This window comes from Gopherus evgoodei, chromosome 5, assembly GCF_007399415.2.
Source record: "Gopherus evgoodei ecotype Sinaloan lineage chromosome 5, rGopEvg1_v1.p, whole genome shotgun sequence".
NCBI classification, from domain to species: Eukaryota; Metazoa; Chordata; order Testudines; family Testudinidae; genus Gopherus; species Gopherus evgoodei.
This window is the reverse complement of record NC_044326.1, coordinates 135,533,875-135,557,403: the sequence shown is the minus strand read 5'-3', so window position 1 is coordinate 135,557,403 and position 23,529 is coordinate 135,533,875. Positions and strand designations below refer to the sequence as shown.

At 39.7% G+C, this 23,529-nt stretch overlaps 1 protein-coding gene across 7 annotated transcripts in view; it reads right to left on the bottom strand.

Moving 5' to 3' along the window:
• SLC20A2 (solute carrier family 20 member 2) overlaps window positions 1-23,529 on the bottom strand; it is a 72,098-nt gene that overhangs the window by 44,830 nt on the left and 3,739 nt on the right. For 3 of the 7 annotated variants that reach the window (XM_030565343.1, XM_030565344.1, XM_030565337.1), the window contains exons 1-2: window positions 7,735-7,831; window positions 1,820-2,369 (exon numbers count right to left, since the gene is read on the bottom strand). In XM_030565343.1, coding sequence (XP_030421203.1) covers window positions 1,820-2,108 — 289 coding nt within the window. In that variant the 5' untranslated portion in view covers window positions 2,109-2,369; window positions 7,735-7,831. Of the gene's footprint in view, window positions 1-1,819; window positions 2,370-3,764; window positions 3,783-4,715; window positions 4,737-7,708; window positions 7,832-23,529 lie in introns of those variants that run through there. The other 4 variants (XM_030565339.1, XM_030565342.1, XM_030565341.1 and 1 more) reach the window with 4 other exon arrangements.

Sequence of the window (23,529 nt, the reverse complement as noted above, 5' to 3'; positions counted from 1 at the left end):
TAATAAATTGACCACAGAGCCCTCTCCTGTGAACTCCTGTACTACAGCGCCATGAGAGGCGCAAGCAGAGTCGACGGGGGAGGGGCAGCAGTCGATTCACCGCGGTGAAGACACCACGGTAAGTCGACCTAAGTACGTCGACTTCAGCTACGTTATTCATGTAGCTGAAGTTGCATAACTTAGATCAACCCCTCCCCCGGACCCCAGGGCTTAGTGTCTGAGGATTTACCAGACAATAGGTCAGGCACTGGGCCAGAGATATTATTATACTCTTCTTCCCGGAATTTGGCTTTATCTCCACAAGTAGTAGTCATGGAAAGAGAGAAGGGGGGCAGGGGCGCAACCCATGTGACTGACTCCTATTCCTCTTGGCTAGTGAAAGAAAGCAAAGATCTTCTGGGACTCGTGCTAACAGATACCTCTCCCCTTTTGAAGAGGTATCCTGACTCCCCACCCCAGAGCACACAACCTCTTAACAGTATTAGAGAAACCAGCACTCGATACTCACACAAAGTGTGTTCTGGAGGAAAGGACAGAGAAAAACAGCTGTGTGAGTTAGGCTTTGTGCAGCAGACACTTCGCTGACAAGCACTGTATGCAAACTGTAGCAAGATTAGAAGAATTAGACAGAAATGCATGGGTGGCTATAGAAGGGGAGGATGCTAGAGGTGGGGGAGATTCTATGGGGAGGAACATTCGCGTGTGCTGGGTGGGGTGGAAACTTTCATTTAAAAATAAGATGATATTTCCACATAATCAGATGACTCCAGCAGCTTGGGCTTTAATGAACACATTGCAAGACAGTAGAGTGGTTGTAGAGAGCATGCAGGGTGAGATTGGGGTGACCACCCTGACCCCATTTTAATTGTTTTTTACATTGAAAATTGGCCCTTCTGGCTCTCCCTGACCTTTTAAAAATGTGGTTGCATCTGTGCTTATTGCTGTCCCTTCTTATCACACATCTCCAAAGTTCACAGCACTTCTTGCATAGAAACAAAGAACGTGGTCTGGGACTAATTTCATTTCCCTCTGAATGCAGTATTTGATCTAACTAAGGCTTAGATTAAAAGCAAACAAAAGCTATGTCAGTAGACAGAAAAAACAAACATCTTTTAGTTCTATGAGGGACTATGAATCAGAAAGATTAAAATTACATGAAGTTGGTCATGCTCTAATCTAGTATTCCTTTTAATGTTGTTATGGCCCTAGAACAAGTATACAGTAATTATAATCAGTCATGTGGTCAGTGAAGAGTCTAAGTGAATATTTTAATCTTCTAGTAAAATTAACCGTTTGACTAAATCCTCAGAATAGGTGTTCACTATAAACTGCCATTTCTTCAAGATTTTTTGTGTGGCCATAAATAGCGTATTATCCTATTAATACCTTTTCCAAATTAAAAGTCACTTGTTCAGTACCTCTTTAGACCATTTAGTCAATCCATTTTACAAAACGAGCGTTCTTTTTTAAAAATTAAAAGTTATGAACATTAAAGAAAAATCAGTGATTAGAATGTAAGTAATAAAAAAAGCAAGAGACTCATACAAGTAGTCCAGGTCTCCTTTTAAATGAGAAAGAAAAAACAGACATGCAAGTACTGAAAGTTGGAATGTCTAAATGGCATAGAAAAATGCATGATGAATGGGAGAAGTGAGCTGTAGCCCATGAAAGCTTATGCTGAAATAAATTTGTTAGTCTCTAAGGTGTCACAAGTCCTCCTGTTCTTTTTCGGGATACAGACTAACACGGCTGCAACTCTGAAACCTGGGATTGTAACTAGATGTCTATTTTTACTCAAAAATGAAAGATGGTTACTTACCAACCATTGCACTAACTTCTCCTGCCATCAGCAGATCCACCGTGCTGTTGTACAGATTAACGTCAATGATACCTTTCCGAATCGTTTCTCCTACTTTAGCTCCCAGTAATACTGAGCCAGCGGTTTCAAAAATTGAAGCCAAAATGCAGGCCTGGCGCAAAGTGACCACACCAGAGCCCACAGCAGTCCCAAAAGAATTGGCAACGTCATTTGCACCAACTGAAAATGCCAAAATAAAAGCAACGATAAAACCCACAATGACCATCCACAGGTACTCCTCCATTGCCATTTTTCCCAGAGTGTGCTTGTAGGTAAATACTTCCCCTTTGCAAATATTTAAATAGACAAAGTTGGAGGGTTATTGTAATGGATTTGTAAAGCAGATTTCTTGTAAACAATTAGTTCTCTCTGGAAACCGCTGGGTAGTGAACAAACTGCTAACTGCTGATTTTCAAACTACTGTCAATACTGTTCATTTGGCTGTGTTCAGTCAGCAGTGAAACACATTCCATATTTTGCTTCAAAACTGGTACAACTGCAGTGTCCTGTCCTGGAACAGAAGAAAGATTGAAAAAGTGAAACAGTCTGCAAAGCTTGTAACAGTGTGTCCTTTCAGAAGTAAAGAAATTATTTAAATCCACTAATGGGATCTATTTTTGGCACGTGACAGTGCTAACCATAAAGCAATTCAGACAAGATTAAAATTAGGTCAACTCAAAAGCAATACAGGTTTTTAGCGTTATCAGTGACTGAAAAATGTACTGGGTCACTTTGAAAGGATGTATTTTTAAAGTTTGTTTTGTTTTAAATTCTAAGCAAACAACGTGACTGGTCCTCTCGGAAAAACGAGATGCCTTTTTTTTTCTTGCAGTAAGTGAAAGGCTTAACTAGAAGCAGATCCTCAGCTGATGTAAATTGGCCTTTCCCCATTGACTTCAATGGAACTATATGAATTTACACCAGTTGCAGGCGAGGACTTGGTCCTTAATTTTGAAAACATATTTATTAATACATCTCTACCCTGCTATAATGCGACCCAATATAACACAAATTTGGATATAATGCGGTAAAACAGTGCTCCAGGGGGGCGGGGCTGCATGCTCTGGCGGATCAAAGCAAGTTCAATATAATGCGGTTTCACCTATAACATGGTAAGATTTTTTGGCTCCCAAGGACAGCGTTATATTGGGGAAGAGGTGTATATGGAGATATATCTATCTCATAGAACTAGAAGGGACCCTGAAAGGTCACTGAGTCCAGCCCCTTGCCTTCACTAGCAGGACCAAGTACTGATTTTGCCCCAGATCCCTAGGTGGCCCTGTCAAGGTATTTTTCCCCCAGTTTGAACTTTAGCGTCCAAAAGTGGGGACCTGCATGGACACTTCTAAGCTTAATTTCTAGCTTAGATCTGATAGCACCGTCACCAGCCAAAATATAGTGTTTGGCACACTTTCTGTTCCCTCAAAACCTTCCCTGGGGAGCCCAAGACTCAAACCTCTTGGGTCTTAAAACCAGGAGAAATAAACCATCCCCCCCTCCTTTCCCCCTCCCAGACTTTCCCTTCCCTGGGCTACCCTGAGAGGCTCCACTGATCCAAACTCCTTGGATCTTAAAACAGAGAGGAATTAACCTTCCCCACCACCAATCCCTGGTGAGTTCAGACCCAATCCCCTTGGGTCTTAAACAAGGGGGAAAAAATCAATCAGGTTCTTAAACAAGAAAGCTTTTAATTAAAGAAAGAAAAAGTAAAAATTATCTCTGTAAAATTAGGATGGAAAATATTTACAGGATAGTCAGATTTATATAGCCTAGAGGGACTCCCTCCCCCCTAGCCTGATATTTCAAGTTACAGCAAACAGAGGTAAAACTCCTTCCAGCAAAATACACATTTGCAAGTTAAGAAAACAGACATAAGACTAATCCGCCTTTTCTAGCTAGTACTTACTATTTTGAACATGAGAGACTGTTTCAGAAAGATAGGAGAAACCTGGGTTGAACGTCTGGTCCCTCTTAGCCCCAAGAGCGAACAACGAACAAAACAAACAAAGACTTCCCTCCACCAAGATTTGAAAGTATCTTGTCCCCACATTGGTCCTCTGGTCAGGTGTCAGCCAGGTTTACTGAGCTTCTTAACCCTTAACAGGTAAGAGAGACATTAACCCGTAACCATCTGTTTACGACAGGCCCCCCTCAAGGATTGAACTCACAACCCTGGGTTTAGCAGGCCAACGCGCAAACCACTGAGCTATCCCTCCCCCACATAAACACTAAATGAGAAGGCCAGACGTCTCCAAATATTTATCTATTGCTGCTTTTGGGTAGTGGGAATATTGGAGCCTTTTATGGCCCTCCAATCACTGGAACATACTGTGATTTTTCACAGCGTACCTTCATGCATCTAGATGTATCCAGGTCACAGAACAGATATTTAACGAAAAAGTTAAACAACAATAAATGTAAGGTTCTTTTCCTCCTAGGGAAAGCTAGTTAGTTCATTGAACAGTATGATGCACTACTGGATCTATTATACTCAAATATACATTTTCCAGTGGTTCTTGTGTAGCTTTCAGACAGAGTTCTGACATCCTTTGGCTAAAGTTTTCTCTTGTGCTACTTCAGATTTTCCAAACAAAATATTGACAGAAAAGAATGGATTTCAAGAGACAAAAAGCCTGGTTTATTTCTCCACACATACACAATTACACAAACCTCATCTCCGTCCTCTCAAGCCCTTAAACTTTCTCAACAGGAACCAATAGACATATTTTTACACACTTTTTTTTAAAAAGCTTCATCATCATCTGTGTAAACCCCCAGCAGATTTTTCCTCTCTTGAATTATCATGAAGGGGAGATGAAGACAGGGAGCCAGGCAAAAAGAAAAATTACTTACCTACCTTCCAATAACTGGACTCTCTGAGACGTGTGGTCCCTATGGATATTCCATTGGGAGTGTACATGCATTTCATGCACCTGAAACTGGAAGGTTTTTACTATTGTCATCTGTTGATACATATCTGCACTCTTGAGTTTTCTCATGATCCGAAGCAAGGGCATAAGGGGCAATGTGGACTGATTCCCTCTCCAGTTCCTACTCTATTGCGAATACTTAGTAAAGGATCTGAAGTAGGTTGGGTAGTGGAATATTCATTGGGACCAAATGTCTTCAAGAACTCCAATTATCATAAGATAAGTCACCGTCCTTCCTTCTTCAAGTTGCGGTCCCTATGGGTATTTGCTCTGGGCGTCTCATTGAGGAACTATGCTACACCACAGACTACAGGACCACTGTACTGAAGGATGCATCTGCTGAAGACAGTTGTATTAGGGCATCACGTCTAGTAAAGTTACGCACAGAACCCCGTGCTGCCACTCTACAGATCTTCAGGAGAAGGAGACCCTAAAGAGACGCCACCAAGGTAGCCAGAGCTCTGGTTGAGTGTGGCATTACATTTTGGGTGAAAAGTCTCCACCGGCTCACAGCAAAGCAGGATGCAATCTGAGATCCATTTAGAGTCTCTGTGAGATTACTTCCCCTTTCATCTGTTCAGCAATGGTAACGAAGAGTCTCAGAGATTTCCTGAAGGGTCTGGCCCTTTGCAGGTGGACAGCGAAAGCTCGATGGATATCCAGGGAATGGAGCTTCTGTTTTCTATGGTGGTGTATGGGTTGGAGTAGAAAACAGGTAGGTGCATACCTGATTTATGTGGAATTCAGAGGGGACCTTTGGAATGAACTTGGGGTGTAACACCAACACTTCATCTTAGTGCTTGTCTACATTTGGAAATTTACCAAAATACCTGTTGGGGAGTAAGAGTGTCTACACAGGGGCTTATACCAAAATAACTATGCTGAAACAGCTATTCTGGTAAATTTTCAACTATAGACAGAAAAACCCTTTGTGAAAAACTAGTGAGAAATTTAGAGCATAAAAGTTGCCAGTTTTTTACCCTTCTAGCCAAACAAACTGCTATTAGAAAGAGAAATCTGAGGGCCAGGAACCATCAGACAACAGTGGTGAAAGGTGAAAGCGACACTCTCAAAGCCAAGTTCAGAGTCTAAGGGGTCAGCTAGAATACATTACCAACAAGTGACAAAAAACAAATATGCTGCATGGAGGAAACATGCAACCAGAGAGTTAGAACCCACAGGGTGTCTTTTAATCTTCCCTCTGATGAAAACTAGGATGCAATCTATTCAGGCAATGGCAAAAATTAAACTGATGTGAACCTTGCTGTGCATTACCTCTTCCCTCCGCAACAGCTGATTTAGGCTAACATGTTTTAATCTCTTCTGCAGGAGAAAAGGTGAATTACAATTCCTCTTTTCAGGGAGATTCAGTTTAAAAAGCACTTTTTGCCGCTTGAATATTAGCAAACATTAAAGGATAAATTTACCATTTTCTAGGTGCAAATGTAACAAATAGTACCCTTTAGAAAAGTTTAGATGATAAAACATACAAGACAACAGGATTTTCCCCCTGCAGTGTTCAAAACAATAGACATTTCTCTTTTAAGGAATCACATTTGATCGTAATGAAAAGCAGGTTCACTTCTAGCTACCACTAATTGAAAGTCTGTCTAAAAATGTAGTACACCAGAGTGCTTAGTAGGTTATTACACACCCCTCAAACTCTCATGTAATCGTGTTTTTCATTCAAAAAGAAAGAGTGTCCAGTTTTCCTTCCTGATCTATAGCTCTATGGACTTTACAGCATCCCATGGCTCTTGCACACTATTCTATTACCATCAAATACATCTGGTAACTGAAGATACAAGCAAATTAAAATTCACATTAATAGTTCTTATCTCCCCTTACTCCTCCACAGTCCACAACACTCACACATTATCTATTTAAGCTGCAGATAGTACATCCATGACATGAAAGGTGCTGTAATTCAAGCGGTTCTAGGCAAAGAACATCCCTATATGGCTCCAAATTACAGGCATCGCATTTGTCACAGGGCCAACTATGATACAAGTTTTATGCTCCAGGACACCAGAGGTGCCCGGACTTCTTTTAAAAAAAACAACCCAACACTGTACACATAGAAGCAGTCAGTATATCAGCCAATTCCTATTTCAGCTCCAGCCCTCATGTTAAAGTTTAAGAAGGCTTTAAGCAATTACTTTGCAGGGCAGCAGTACTGCTATTCATAGTTTTTTAAGGACTCAGATCAAATTTAACATAGGTGGGGGAGGGTCTGAGCTTCTGCTACTAAAATTTCCAGAGGATACTTTCATTTATTAGTTCCTACAGTTCCTCCCTCTCCCACTGAAAGGTTAAAAATACTTGCCCCCATCTCAGCTAAAAAATTCCTTTACACATATTTTTACAGTTCCTGTTCAACCCATACAAAATACTAAACATGGGCATTCTGTTCTGTTGGTGAAATGAACTCAGAACGTTTGCAGAAAAGAGTCACTGAAAATACAAACAGCAGTTATGTTTAACTAATTATTTAAAGAGGTTCAATTCACCACATAAAGAAATCAAAGAAATAGGCTGAGGAAACAAATGCAAGCAGCTACAAGTCCTTGTTGCTCGTTCGGTTTTAAATTAAAAACTGTTGCTGGAAGAACTGAGATTTTGTCCTGCAGCAAATGAGAAGAAACTTTCTAATCAATCAAACCTTTTTATTGTTTGACACTACAGACTTTAGTTCCTGGACTAGAAACCAAACAATAAGTATTGAAGGATACCAAAAATAGATTTTGTAAAGACACACAGATCTTGAAAATTCACCTAATATTTACAGGCGGTTTCAAAGAGAAAGAAGAGCTAAATTAATTCTTCAAGTGACTTCCCTCCTGATTGTATACAGAGTCTGAAATCTAAAATAGATATCTTATCACATTCAGCAGAGCCACAACTGAACATACAAACTTACATAGGGTAAACAGTTCTACAACTTACACAGCAGCTCCTGGATAAAATTAACTCCAACACAGGAGACAGCCAAGACAACCCCGACAAGCAACAACGTGTGTCCAGGAATTTATTCACTAAGTGAAAATCTGCCTCCTCTTAACAAGTTCTGCTGGGGGCGGGCACTGATCAAACAAGATAGCGTCATGATTATATTAACCATACAAACCAATCCAATAAAGCTCATCTTAAACAATGTTCTCTTCCACCCCTCTCCCTTTCAAAGCACTGGTACAGACAGGGGGAAAATCTCATTTTCAGAAGTCACTGCTTGGATTTTTAGCACTATCAAGTAGTTTTAAAAAATTACGAGTCTGCTATTCAAAAGCAGGACCAAATATCTTACCTATTTCACATTATGAAAACTGAATTAATAGTACTAAAGAGATGTTTGCTTGTGTGTAACTTCGCTCATGTGAGTAGTAGTTCCATTGGCTTGTATGGGACAACTCAGAGTACATAAAGTTAAGCATATGCATGAATTTTTACAGGACTGAGGCCCAAGCACACAAAACTTTGTTATAAAACTTCACATTAAAATACTCAAAAATTCCTTGATCCATTTTCTTACAAATTAAAAAGTCTTATTAATATACATTAGCAAAGATTTAATCCCCCTCCCCTCCAAAGGAGCACCTGGGTTAGCTTTATAAAAGATATTTGTATTACTATTTTAAGTTTAGCATACAATTGAAAAATTGATTTATATGCAAAAATATTTACTGTAAAATTTCAATCATAATGGTTCAGATTTCAGTAAACTTAATTTGACAGTTTTCAGGTTTACCAATAAATTATGTTCTAAATTGAACATTTTGACCAAAACATGTAGAACTCGATGCATAGTTATGACCCTAGTTCTAGTCCAGGGGTAGGCAATCTATGGCACACGTGCCAGAGGCGGCATGTGAGCTGATTTTCAGTGGCACTCACGCTGCCCGGGTCCTGGCCACCGGTCCAGGGTGCTCTGCTTTTTCATTTAATTTTAAATGAAGCTTCTTAAACATTTTTAAAACCTTATTTAATTTACATACAACAATAGTTTAGTTATATTATAAACTTATAGAAAGAGACCTTCTAAAAACGTTAAAATGTATTACTGGCGCACGAAACTTTAAATTAAGAGTGAATAAATGAAGACTCGGCACACCACTTCTGAAAGCCTACCGATCCCTGTTCTAGTCCATATTTAGGTGTCTAAACAGTGGCTTGTTTTTAAAAAGTACTGAAAGCAATGGAATTTGCTGGGTGGTAAACACTTGGGAAAAATCAGGCTATTGATTTCGGTGCCTACATATGCATTTAGGAGGCTAACTATGCAGCCAGTTCTGAAAATCCAACCTTTAAAATTTGTGAATAAAATATATTTCCTAGTAAGGAGTGTTTAGAGATGTCTAAACTAGTTGTCTGTTCCCAGATTAAGTTGGTGATCATAGTCATCCATGTGTAATTTAGTGAAACTGAAAGGTGACTCAGTTCTTTACAAGGAGTCTCAGACATTCTAGCAAGTCTACATTGTATTCCACATAAAGAATCAGTAGGGCAAAACTCCAGTTACAAAACAACAACGCATAGTCGCCTAAAGTCAAAGATACAATTCAGTCCTCTCTTTCAGTCAACAACCCCCGACAGAAAAGATTGCCTTAATTATGTTCAAGAGCCAAAATGCTATTAAGCTTGCATAACACTTGATAATTTAGTTAAGAAATCACATCGCTGTGTTTGGTTGTAGAGTGTTTCCTTTTGATTCTAGAATAACTGATGACTATGCTCACAAGTTTCAGGCATGAAAGCCTGAAGCACCTGGAACTTTCCTATTGGCCTTTCCATACCTATTGACACTGTTTTAATAATACAGACCAGGGTTCAATCCTGCAGATTCTTACACATCTGATTAAAGGTACTCCCAAGTAATCCTAATGAGGGGACTACTCATGGTTGAATACACTATCACGATCAATGTCTGTAGCATTGGGCCCTAGGTTTGATGGGAGAGAGAATGCAAAATATCTACTTTTTGGAACAGTCTTTAGCATGTAAAGACAGAGATGGATTTAAAATATATTCCTTCTGTTTGTCACTGCTGGCCTGTTGACATCTGGCTTAATAAAACTCCAGTATATATATCCCTCTTGAAGTCTCATCTATCTCTTCTGTTCCAGCTGTGAAGTGAGAATTTCCAAGAATGAAACCCCAAACCCAAACCCAACCCTAATTTTCACAAACTCCCACTCAGTAAAAATGAATGAATGCACCCAGATTAAAAGAATTGCTTATGTCTGGTTTAAAAGATATATTTACTGCTAATCAAAAAATCAGGACTTCCAACCTCCACTTCTGACTCAGACCCCAGAGCACAGTTGTCTGTGGTTGTTTTTTGTGCAACTTTCCACAGGCTGGCCCTGTCACAGAGATTATTTTATCCTTCATTTTAAACCGCATAGACAAAAATATCTAAACCTTTAAATCAAAGAAAAGTAAATATAATAAAAGGTAACCTCTTTAAAGTTTTTGTTCTGTTTAATCAACATCATGGACCTCAGTCAGGAGAAAAGTCATAATCCCAGAAAGGTTTTCTATCACATTTAAAATATGAATATGTAATACAGCATACCACTGAAGAAACAGGTAAAGCAAAGAATAAAAACAAAAAATTATGAGGAACAGATTTGAGTATGGAAAAACAACCTAATTCCCATCAAAATTCAAATATCTAGCCCATTGAAATACAAAAGGTTTTGGTATAGTCTTCATCAAATCCATCTATCACAAGTTCCTCTAACAGCTCCTTGGTCTACACAAGATTCAACCATAGCATCTAATTTACCTTGTAATTTATTCAGAATCAACAAAAATATATTTCCACCATCCAAAATAACCCAAAATTGTGAAAACTGTCTGCTGCAATTCATGCTCAATTCTGGGGCATTAGGCTGTACGGAGAACTTTATCAAATTCAAGCCACACTCTTCTTCATAGACTAATAAGAAAAAAATTAAAATAAGAAAGAAGCTGCTGACTACACTCCCTCCTAATCTGCTAATCCTGTGATTCTACTAATATTTGGGTATCTAGAGGGATGTTTTCCCCTATATTCATAGGGATTTTCTCTTCTGATACCTGCAGCCGCATCTCAAGATAGGAGAGTAGTAAAATCACACAAAGTCCCTCACTTTTACAGTAAAGCTTTAATAGAGATCTTAAAAGAATACCAGTAACAAGAGTGCCTCAAAGGAAGCCTAGCTGAACAAGGTAAGTATCATGAAACAAGCGAAGCTGGGAGAAACATCAGCAATGGGTAGAACCATATACAGACACTGATAAATCTTCAGGTTTTCATGTTCCAATCTAATGGATGATAGCTGATTTTTTGTGCGCCAGCAGCTGAAGAATCCTGAAAAGGTTTTAGTATTGCATCAGGAGTAACTTCTCAGAACGGATGGTCTATCCAGGTGTTTATATGGTCCCATCACTGAAGTACTGGAGTGTCTCACATTAGCTGGGAGCTACTAATGGATCAGTAAGCCATATACAGTAATACAGTGCATGTTTAAAAATGGATGTCACTGATAAAATCTCTAAAAGCAGACACTTTGAACCCAATTATAGTTTAGTAATTCAGTTACATGGGAATTTTCATTGTTTCTTTACCTAGCAAAATAATACTGGTTTGAATACAGTTGTTGGCTAGGAAGGTGAGTCAGGATATACTGTCCATTATGGTCTCTAAAATGTCTGTTCCCTTATCATAAACTCTAAACCATTTCCAACACATTAATAAATTCATCTAATTACATTTACTTACTCCAAAGTGAAATTATACAAATTATTCATTAAAGAACTATACCTATCAACAACTAATCTTATACATTTTTGATATATAAAAATCCCAACCCCCAAAGCCAAGCATTTAGTCATGATGCAAAAAATAACTAACAGTTTATTAAAGGTAGGACACCATTACAGTTACATTGTTTTCTTCAGATTAGAAAGACCAGCAGATTTCTTATCTACCTTCATCAGAAACACTATTAAATACAGAAAACTATATTAAACGTTAAGATTTTAAACATACATGTCAAGCAAACTTTAAAGGCCCCCTTGCACATACTGATTATAAACAATGAGGTATAATTACATGATCATAACATATTAGGCAATATCACGTGTCGCTTGAAAATCACTCAGGTAGTGCAGAACATGGCTAGCTGTTATTTGGAGATGCTTCATACAGGGGCCAAGATGTTAAAAAATAAGAACCTAAAGTTATGCTTCTGAATAAGTAACCTGACTTTCAGAAGTCCTGAACACCCAGCAGCTCCCCACTAACATCAATGGGAGTTGCTGGCCATTCTGACTTTTGAAAATCATTTTATTTATTCAAGACCCAAAACTTTAGGTGATTTTTGAACAGCTTGGCAAAAGCATTTAGCAGTACTTCACATGATACCTGTGCACCATGGTCTCCAAGGGCTTCCCAATTCATTTTAAAGGGCAATTCAAGGTGATGGTTTCAACTTCTAACTCCCTATATGATTTGGGCCCTAGCTACTTCAGGTCACCTCTCATCCTGCCTGGCCAGTGGAATCAGTTCAAGTGCCTCATCAAACAGTCCCTTGGTTTAGACGGGAAGAAGCTGATCACAAGCTCTGCTCAGTGAAGAACACTCGACTCTGGAACATACCTTCAACCTTTGGTCACGCAAAGCCAACGTCCATGGGCCTATGCAGCACACGAACAAGCTTATCCTGTTTCCCCAGGAGCCTGAAGAGGAGCAGGGATTTGAGGAGAAGAGAAGTTGGGAAGTAAAAGTTCCTAGTTCTTTTGGGCTGAACATTTTGGGAAGACTGATAACCAGTTCAATTTTTTTAAAGTTTATTGGATATTGTACAGGACAGGAACCTTTTGTAAAGTAAATATATCATGGGGCAAATAGAACGAGAAGGGACTGGAGTTTTTTCCTTTGATTTAAATGCACATTTATAATATTTTCTATTACAAGTTGCTTTGTTAAATATAAGCAAAGCCCGGCTATGCCATGTTCTGTAACTGGTACATGCTGAAAACTTCTCTAGGAACTTGCTATGTTCCTATAAAAAGAAAATCTGTTTCCAAAATACAAAGAAGCAGCTATCCAATCATCAAGAAAAATCTAAGTGCAGTGAACTCATACTTTTTCTGAGAGTGAATTCAAAGAAAAGTCAGGATTGTATTAAAGACACAGATATGAGTTCTATTTTTTTTAAATTTCCAGAACAGAGAAACAAGAAGTGTTATAGTTCATGGATGAAGGAGAAGAACAAAAAAAAAGTTATGTGCGTATGTGGAACGTCCTCTCTCAGATCCTGCAGTCCCTGCTTCCTCCTATAAAGACTGGATCTACATTTCCCTCTTCTTTGCCCATGCTCTTCTCACAGGGCTTGGTCTCAGAAACATCCAATGCCTGCAATGAAAACTTGAGCCAACTTCTTAAATTTGTGACTCTTCTTCATTCCGACTCATCCAACAGACTTCCATTTCCAAGAAGCTCCTCATCATGAGACCTGTATCTCAAGAAGCAAAACAGGAAACATCACAGGGGTGAAAAAAAGAAGGATGCACAACAACTTTCCTCTGTGTCTTTAATAAAATCCTAACTTTCATTTGAGATCCTTTTAGGAAAAAGGAATTTTATTTCAAGACCAGAGAGTTCCAGTACTGCCAGCATTGAGGTCAACAGTACAATCTCTTCATTTGAGCCTCTGTCCATGATAACATGGTGAAGGGAGGAAAGCTTATGCTATCCTTACATGCCTTGGAGGATGGGATCTATTGCTAAAGCCTCTGGATATAATCTCCAGCAGCTAGTTCAGCTAAAAGAAGTTGCCGACTCATCCACTGTTGAATGAGATTTAAGTTCTTTCTATCCAGGTTCCTTCTGCAGGACTCCCTAGATCTAGAATACTATGCCACAATAATGGTGGAAAACATATTACACACCCCCAAAATGCAAATCTTTCCTCTAGGTTTCCTCACTGTATTTTCTCTTTCTAAGCCTGTCTTCTAGGAGGGAAGAGTTTCAGGGCACAGATATTCTGATAATGTATCTTGTAAAACACGAGTGCAAAACAAATACATAACTGCCGCCCAGGCATATGCTCCACTGACCTTACAGTAATCTAACCATGAGGTTACAAAGGATTGTATTACTCTGTGAAGTCCACAACCCAAAATAAAAGTGTTGCAGGATTCTGGTCTTTTTGCTAGTAGTTCTCCCAATCTACCAACATAACCCTCAGTTTTACCTCAGCTGGTTTATTCTCATCTGAGTCCTGAGACCAACCAGATTGCAGCACTTTCCAAGTCAAATGAGAGGAAAGCATGGCAATGAGAGTCACCCAGAAACTGGAGACACCCTAACCAAAAGTGCCTCACCGTCTCACATAGACTTGGAACTGGAGGGGGTGACAGAACAGAACTCTGCAACAGTCACAAACCCCTCTAGGCAGAGGAGCAGTTACCCAAAACTGCTCTCTAATTCTTTCACAGAGAACAAAACAGATACTAAAGCAATTCCATCTGTCCCTACTAGGGGCAAGGCCATCTTTAAACACACACCAGCACCAAAATCCCTTCCCAAGAGAACCACAACGCATTCCACTTTATCAGCTGCCATCCCAAATTCCTTAAATTCCAACTCCCGTGAGTCTAACCTCCTGAGATTAAATACAAATCCCTCCTTCCCTCTTTAATCTATTTAATGATAGCATTCCAGCAACACAGGGACACTTTGCCCCACAATAGACTGCATAATTAACATCCCTCAACCTGCTCCAAATGACAGAGCAATCATGCCAGTTCCTCTTACATCTCTAGCAAGAAGGAATGAGCATACAGATGGGTTCTCACTCTCTGTCGCCAGAGGGCTTGTGCTTTGAGCCTTGTAGATTACAGTAGATGAGGGGGCTCGGGACTAAAGCTTGGATGGATAAAGAAAGAAATCTTACGATCTGTCCCTCAGTGTCCTTTCCAGGGGGCATTTGAGAATCTGCCAGAGGGAAATCACAATACATCCCAAGTGCTCGGGCATTACATGTTGAGGTCCACCTGAAATATATTTGCATCATTTTTGTGAATTTCTCAAGAATCCCAGGCTCTCTAGAGTTGTTTTCTTCAAACAGACCTATGGTACAACCAGCCCGCAAGTTCTGTGCCTTGACCAGCATGCCACCTAACAAGAAACATGCTGACAGAGAAGAGGGCTACCACAGAGTTCAGGAGTTTAGCGGAATGCCGTGGAGCAGAGACAGACAAAGAGTGGACTAAACTGCAAAAGTCCTCCACCCAGCAGAACATTAGGAATTTTCACCACTGGACTGAGAGGTACACTTTCCTCAGGTCTAACCTCACCAGCCAGTCTTCCTGCATCAGGGTATACCTTAAAACATGGATCTTCCACCATGCTGCACAATTTGCATAAAGGGAGAAACTGGTATCTCTCAGTTTTAAATTGCCGTCTTCACCAGTCTCAGTGGACACAGATATGTGTATCTGTATCCAAGAATCTCAGTGGATACAGGTCTCTGTGTGTGCACGCATCCACATGCATGTATAGAGAGTACAGGATAACTAAGTACATTTTTTGAACATTATATGTGGAAAGACACCTGTGGGAAGTATCTAAGGATCTTGGAATAGCTGAGCCAATATACAAAAAAAATCAAACTCTGTCCACTACCTTGAAGCTCAGACCAGTGGAGACCTTCAATGATTTTTTTCAAGGAAGGGGAAAACATTTACTTACTAGAGGGCTGAGACCAACTTAGACCCTTGTTGTTGTGCCAATACTGCCAGGAGGATCCTCTAGCTCAGTAAAAACTGCTGGAACTATTAGCTGTATTAGTGTGCTCTGCCTTACTCTGACCATCAAAAGAGCAACCCCTTTTCTCTTCTGCCCTTGCTGAAATCCCCAGTGCTCGACAGAACACCCTTTAAAGTCAATTTGTACTTCAAACAACAAGAGTGTGTTCTTGTATTTCTTGATATCCTTGAGTAAACTAATCTGCAAAAAGCAGCCTGCTTGTACAAGATCTTAGTTCTTTATAATATATTACATACTGGTATTGCAGTAGTGCATAGAGTGATCCTGGGCTCCATAGTTGTGTAAGATGTTAGTATTACCAAGAAGGTAGATAATCCTCTGGATCCTTTCTTTTAATACCACTTCAATGAAAGTTGTCATTTTTTCATTTAAAAAAAAAATATAGACAACCGAGCCCACAGTGTACAGTAGCTTGCCTTGTAAAACTTCAAAGGACCCATCTCAATCCTTCTCATGGGAACTCTATCCAGATAGGACACCACAGCTGATCACAAGAACTGCCATATCAGATTAAGTCATTGGTCTGTCTAATCTATAATCCTGGCTCTCGCTGTGACCAGTACCAGATGCTTCAGAGGAAGATGCAAGAAATTCTATAGTGGACAATGATGTAATTTTCCCACAGGAGAAATTCCTTCCCAACCTCATCAGTTAGTATGAAGGTTTATATCTCTAATTTATTTTTAATCCTATTTAATATAACTCTTGAGTGTTCTCATTATCTATATAAATGTCTAATCCTCTTTGGAAACTCACTAAGCTTTTGGCTTCAATAATATCATGTGGCATGAGTATGCATCGCGTATCAAGGTTTTTAATGTACTGCTTTTCAATTTAATTGAATGACCTCTTGTTCTTGTAGTGGGAAAATGGGTGATGCTATTTACCCTCTCTATTCCAGTCTTCATTCGAAGTCTCTCCATACCTCTAATACTTTTTCGTTATCCACCACTGAAGCCCCATTTTTCTGCTGTATGTATTTTTGGACGGGGTGACCATGACTGAACACCATCTTCCAGGTGAGAGTAAGATCTTGGTTTATACATAAACAGCCCACTCAAACTTTAACAGAGGGCACTGGATACAGGCCCATTTCCCTTCTTTCCCAACATCTTTTACCAAGTAACAAATCATCCTAAATCGCTAAGCTCTGTTAAGGACTAGTAACACAAACCGGGGTAAAGTGAAATACAATTCCTCTCACTGTCAGTCCAGAAAAATCTGATGCCCAAATTTATGAGGTTATGAGAAGGTTGGCATTTATTCAACCAATTGCTTTTCCCTCCGGATCCACTCATAAGTTCACCTTCCTGCTTCCCCCACTTTGTGTATCAGTATCAAGAGTTGATTTCTAGAGAAATGACCTTAAAATATCTTCCTTACAAGCACTTGCCCCTTGTCCTCCTTCCCCTCCTACGAGGGAGACCAACAGATTCCAAGGAATAATCAATAATGGTCCTGGACCTTCTCCACTGCCCTTCATAAACCAAGAGGAACGAAGGTCCAAATCACATGTTGTAGCACAGTGCTGCTCCCAGACCCCATAACCTCATCAACAATAGCGGAAATTCAAGCAGAGAAGTTTAGTGTTGGGCCCTCACGACATTGCTACTGTCCAAGCAGAATAGCAGTAATGATGGAGAGCTCTGCTGCCTTCAGCTGTGGCAGAGATACTCTTAGGAGCAGTAAGAGCAACAATGGTTCATCAGTTTTAAGTCATTAATGGACTCAGCATGCTAAAGCTTTGGGATCTGCAGAAACAGAGTCAGGATAAAGAAATCTGTTACAACACCTAGGAGAGAGCCCTTTAGCTGCTACAATTTTCAATAAGTTGTGCTAGAAATAGACAAAAAGTTGTACACCTCTATCCCTTTATAATGCCACCCGTTATAACACAAATTCGGATATAATGCAGCAAAGCAGCGCTCCAGGGCGGCGGGGCCGTGCATTCCAGCAGATCAAATCAAGTTTGATATAACACGGTTTCACCTAGAATGCGGTAAGATTTTTTGGCTCCCGAGGACAGCGTTATATCGAGGTAAAGGTGTATTTCTTACACTCTATATTTACCTAAAGCCAGAAAAAAAAATCCATCTTCCACATACAGGTCATGTAAATGTATCAATTAGAATAGTTATGGACATAAATTTTTTCAAGTCTTGCCCATACACCAACTTCTATCAATACACAGCTCATCACCAAAAAGAAGGAAAATCTCTGCAAGTTTATTTAATGGCTCCACTGCTGTTTAACACGATAGACACGGGTAAAGAGGATAGGTAAAGACAGTCAAGAACCCTTTCTCTCCACCCCATCTCTTCCCACCTCCGAAAATAATCTAAGCCCTCCTCTTCTTCTAGCCATCCTTTCTTCATCTTAAACACTAAAAAAATGGATGTGGGAGGCTTATATCAGCTACCAATTTGTGTTCCTAATCTAAATTTTCCATTGAAGTTCAGCTACAAAAAATATGCCCTTTTTATGCTTAAGTTTTCTATCTACTGTCAATAAAATGTATTTACTAAGCTACTGCTTGATTTTATAAAACTAGTGTCTCAAACTAATTCTGATATTGTTCAACATGGCCTACAGCAATATCTTAATATAGTAATAGGGAGTAGGTTAAACGCACTCACAGCTCCATGCTGGTTAAAGTTCATAACAGCTGCTCTATTCATGGAAAGACATCTGAGAAACATGCCATAAATAAAATGATCACATGGAACCCCCTTACACAACCAGTGTACATCTTTCTACCCAGGAATTTAGACTTCACACCCCACCGTGTCAGTCAAAAGAATATTACAGGCTATTCTTTCCAGATGATACAGGCGATATTTTAGTAAGCAATACATCCACTTAGTGTTCAGTTCTCTCTAAAGATAACTTTCTATTTTGCATTACAAAAAAAAATATATGTCTCTAGGATAACAGATGTTGAGTGCTGTATTTTAAAAACCCTCATTAATGACCTGTGAAAAGGGGGAATCAATCTATATAGTTGCTGACTAGGATTCCGACCTTGCCAACACTTGTGCACATGCTTTACTTTACACATGAATGTAGCCCCACATGTACAGTTAGGCACATCTGTGCGTGTAGGACTGGGGCCCTAGTCAGCACCTTAATGAGACTACCCATGTGAATAGTTAAGCATAAGTTTATGCAGAATCTAAGTTTGTATTTATATATACAAAGTTGATTTTGCTTTTACCGCTCCGATTTCACTAAATCCTTAGTTTAAATCAATGCTCTTCAGATTTCACCACTGCTAAACCAAGCCTTCTAAAATGTATCGTTCATAGACCTCTGCCAAGGAGGAGTTGTTTTTTTTAAAAAGGGATGTGTGAGTATAATTGACAAGAATGCTGGATAAGTATTTGAAAAATGTGGAGATTTTTCAGTTATGAAAAGGTTACCAGGTTTTGCCACTGTGTATCTTAAATTAATAAAACAGGCTTGGCTCAGAAATTTAAAATTTGATCTATTGTTTTTCTAATTCAAGATTGGTTTCTTTGACTAGTTGTCAAGTCTGTTAGTCTTGGAGCTTGGAATTATTTTTATTAAACTATAGTAACACCCTCAATTTTAGACATTCCACACAAAGGTCAGACGAAGAGCTAAGCTTTCATTCTTTAAAAAATACCTCGCTCCTAGCCCTTTACTTTGCCTAAAACCCTTCATGAGGATTGATAACACTCCCTACTGGCTGGCTAAATGCTCCCCGCACTTTCCGCCCACCGGAGGAAGCAGCAGTTTTCATTCCCCCATCTCACAGCAGCTCCTTCATTCTTTTTTACTCTTGGTATCAGGATCTTTGCCTTCCCTACACCCTCTGCTGGAACAGCAGCAAAATCTTCCTCCCTTCACAACCTCCACCAGACAACTGCCATAGGCTTCAGTAACTCTGCTGGCATGCTATTAAGTGTTCAGTGCCTGCCCCTTCACCGTCCCTCCCAAATGTGGGTGTCCCCAGAAGGTAGGAAGGAGTGTTTGTGCTGCATTCAGCATCTGAAGGAGACACCAGGAAACACCCTTCCCTTCCTCCCTCCCACCCCAACCCTTATAACACTTGTACAGCAGGACTGGAAAGCAATGATCTTACCTCCACTCTCATGAGTCTGAAGCACTAAGCCTTCTATTCCTAAGCAGCAGCTGTCTCATGTCCACATCAAAGGCTACATCTTCAGTCAAAGAACCACCATGTCAGTGAACCAGGTTACAACATAAGGGCACCTCCTACCATGGTTAAAACACAGTCCAAGCATGTAATGTGGCCAGAATAGTCTTTTACTCATTTCCTCAAACTATAGGCATGACCAAACTGAGACCTGGAGTGGTCAATCTTGTAGCCAGGTCTTCTCTCACTACTGTTCTTGCAGTGCATTGGGCCAAGGATAGAAGGGAGCTAATACTGCTGTGTTTCCCTCCAACAAAAGTTACTTCTAGCCCCCTCCCCTGTGGAAGGCATGTAGTGATAGTCTTCTGTCTCTCACATGAGGAAGGTAAGTAGTGGCAAACTCTTCAACTCTCCCCTGCACAGAGGCTGGGCAGCAGACTATTCACCTTAGTGGGGGCATGCAATTGCCCCATGGCTATGGCACTCCTGACCTCAGAGGAATTTTAAAAGAGGAAATCATGCTTCAGGAAGCAGAGAATCATGAGACCATGACAAGCCTCCCTACTGATCACACAAAATTAGGCTGCTTTAGAAGGGGAGCACACTGGAGCCCAGCACAATCAGCCGGGCTTCTGGTCGATCCTGCCCATTCATATATACATGTAGTAAAATTATTGAGTTATAAAAAGATTCATAACAGTGTCAAAAGGAATCACCATGACTAATGATTTAAGGTTACAAAAGAGACTTCTGCGCAGGGCATCCTGGGATGAAGGCATCATTAATATTATTTATTTGTATTTCTTAGTGCCGAAGAGCCTCAGTCATGGACCAGGACCCCACTGTGCTAGGTGCTGTACAAACACAGAATGGGACAGGGATTGTTTTTAAAGAGCTTACAATCCAAGTATAAAACAAGAGACAATAGATGCATGCAGACAGGGGAGGAAAAGTAAACCATGCAACAGTACTGTTCAGCATGATAGGCTGTGATCTTATCAGGATTGTCTTCCCACTTTCAGAGCTCCTAGTGTTGTTGGGCAGTGTAAGTCCTGCAGAGGTTTCTTCTGTGGTTCTTACAATGTATCACGTGAAGGCTTAAAACCAAGTTCTGACAGAGTTTAACATCTTGTAAGCCCCATGCCCTGGAGCTCCTGGGCCATACCATGATTTTTGTAAGGCTTCTGATACGGTCCCACATGACATTCTCATAAGCAAACTAAAGAAGCGTAATCTAGAAATTATTATACAGTGGGTGCGCATTTGCTTGAAAGACTGTACTCAAGGAATAGTTAGCAATGGTTCACTGTCAAACTGGGAGAGCATATCTATGGGGTCCTGCAGGGGTCAGTCATGGATCTGGTACTATTCAGTGTTTTCATTAATGGCTTGGATAACGGAGTGGAGAGTACACTTATAAAATCCGTGGATGACACCAACCAGGGTGAGACTGCAAGCACTTTGGAGAACAGGATTAGAATTCAAAACAATCCTGACAAATTAGAAAATTGGTCTGAAATCAACAAGATGAAATCCAATATGTGCAAAGTACTACAGTTAGGAAGGAAAAATCAAATGCATAACTATGAAATGAAGAATAACCAGCTAAATGGTAGTTCTGCTGAAAAGGATTTGGGGGTTATAGTGGATCACAAATAGAATACGAGTCAATCATGTGAGGTAGCTGAGAAAAAGGCTCTGGGGTGTATTAACACAAAGGTCATACGTCAGACTTGGAAGGTAATTACCCCACTCTACTCAGCACTGGTGAGGCCTCAGCTGTCTCCAATTCTGGGCACCACCCTTCAGCAAACATGTGGACAAACTGGAGAGTCCAGAGGAGAGCAACAAGGTTTGGAAAATCTGACCTATGAGGAAAAGTAAAAACAACAACTGGGCATGTTTAGTCTTGTGAAAAGATGACTAAGGGGGGAACCAGTCAGCTTACCACAAACTTCAAACATGTTAAGGGCTGTTAATTGATCAATCTCTTTTTTTATGTTTTCCACATCCACTGAAGACAGAACAAAGTAAAAAGCTTGATCTACAGGAAGGGAGATTTAGGTTAAATATTAGGAAAACTTTCTAACTATAAAGGTAGTTAAGCTCTTCCAAAGGAGGTTGTGGAATTCCCATCATGGAATGTTTGAAGAACTGGTTGGACAAACTCCTGTCAGTGGTGGTCTAGGTTACTTGACCCTGTCTCAACACAAGGGGTTAGACTCGATGACCTCTCTAAGTCCCACATTTCTCATCAGGTGTAAACTAGCATAGCTCCATTGATTTCAGTGGAGATATGCCAATTTACGCTAGGCTGAGGATGTGACTATTAATTTTAGCAAAGCCTGAAATATGTCTGGGTGTGTCGGTGGGGACATATTTCAATTATCGTAACTGGCAAAGTTCATTAGAAAACTTAAGCGCTCCTATATGATTGTTCTCACAAACTATACAAGCATGTGACTCCTAAGAACATTTGCAGCTTCATTAAATTTTTAAGCTCTGCCAGCAGAATTTAGGTATGCACAATACTAAGCAAAACTATAATTTTAGTTATGACCAAAAGATTATTTTTTTTACCACTCAAACAACAGAAGTGCTTAAATTAGGATAGTTAAGATTAGTTAAAATTATAGGACCTCATTTTCAAAAAAGCCTGGCACCTAACAGCTCCTATTTAGGCATCTAATTAAGTGGCCATATTTTCCAAGAGCCTCAGCACCTAACAACTCCCCTGGAGAGCAGTGAGAGCTGCCAGACGCCGTGCAATTTTAAAAATCTAACCTGTAACTTACAGAAACTAGTTAATGTTTATAAAGTACTTTGAAGACAGAAAGCACTACACTTGTTTAGTACTGCATCGCTTACCTTAGCTCTGTTACTTTTAGCATTTAATTCAATATTCTCAGACTGATGGTATCACTTCTTAAAAAACCCTGGAGTTGTGTGCAAAAAGCAAAGTTAAAAACATTTGCAGCCATAACCCTGGAACATCAATGTTACAGTTGAACAAAACCAGACTACGAAAGCTCTCCTTTAAACACTTTGATTATACAGCACTACCTTGTATCTAGATTCCATAACATCTTTTTATATAGGGCTGAGCAATCTAACAGGAAATATAATCATCCGTCTCTGTGTAACATTCTCCAAAACAAATGCAGCTTACGTAAAACCTGGCACACAGTTTTTAAAAGATCACAAATATGTCCTGTCCAATGAGATCCAATAATCTAGCAAGAATAAAGTCAACAGGAAAATTAGTAATGAGATATCCTGTATGTTCTTATTAGTCAAGCTATTATGAATTGATGCAGGAAATTTGATTTATCGTTTCAACACCAGACGCTACAATCTTACATATGTCCCTTTGTTGGTATAGGTCTTTATTACCACGAAAGTAACTAGCTTTTTCACATAGTCAATACTGACAATTAACTGGTAAATGCTAAAGACATCTTACAAATGTATAATCTAAATTGTACATATTTAAAAGTTACCTGCTGGCTGCTTTGTCTGCATTGTTAAGTTCAGAACAACAGAACTCTCCCTTACATCTACCCTAAACTATCACGCAACATTAAATATAATACAGGAACCAGATGATGTAGTGAATGATTTGCTGAAATTTAATGTAGTATTACCCAACAGAGGGGAAAAAAATATAACCACTTCTCTCATTCATGGTTCAAGCACCATTCTTCACAAGCCACTACACTGATTCTTTGCTGTAAAATATATGTATTCTGGACAAAAAGATTTCTCTATTCTTGCTCCATCTTAAAATAACCAAACTATCTTG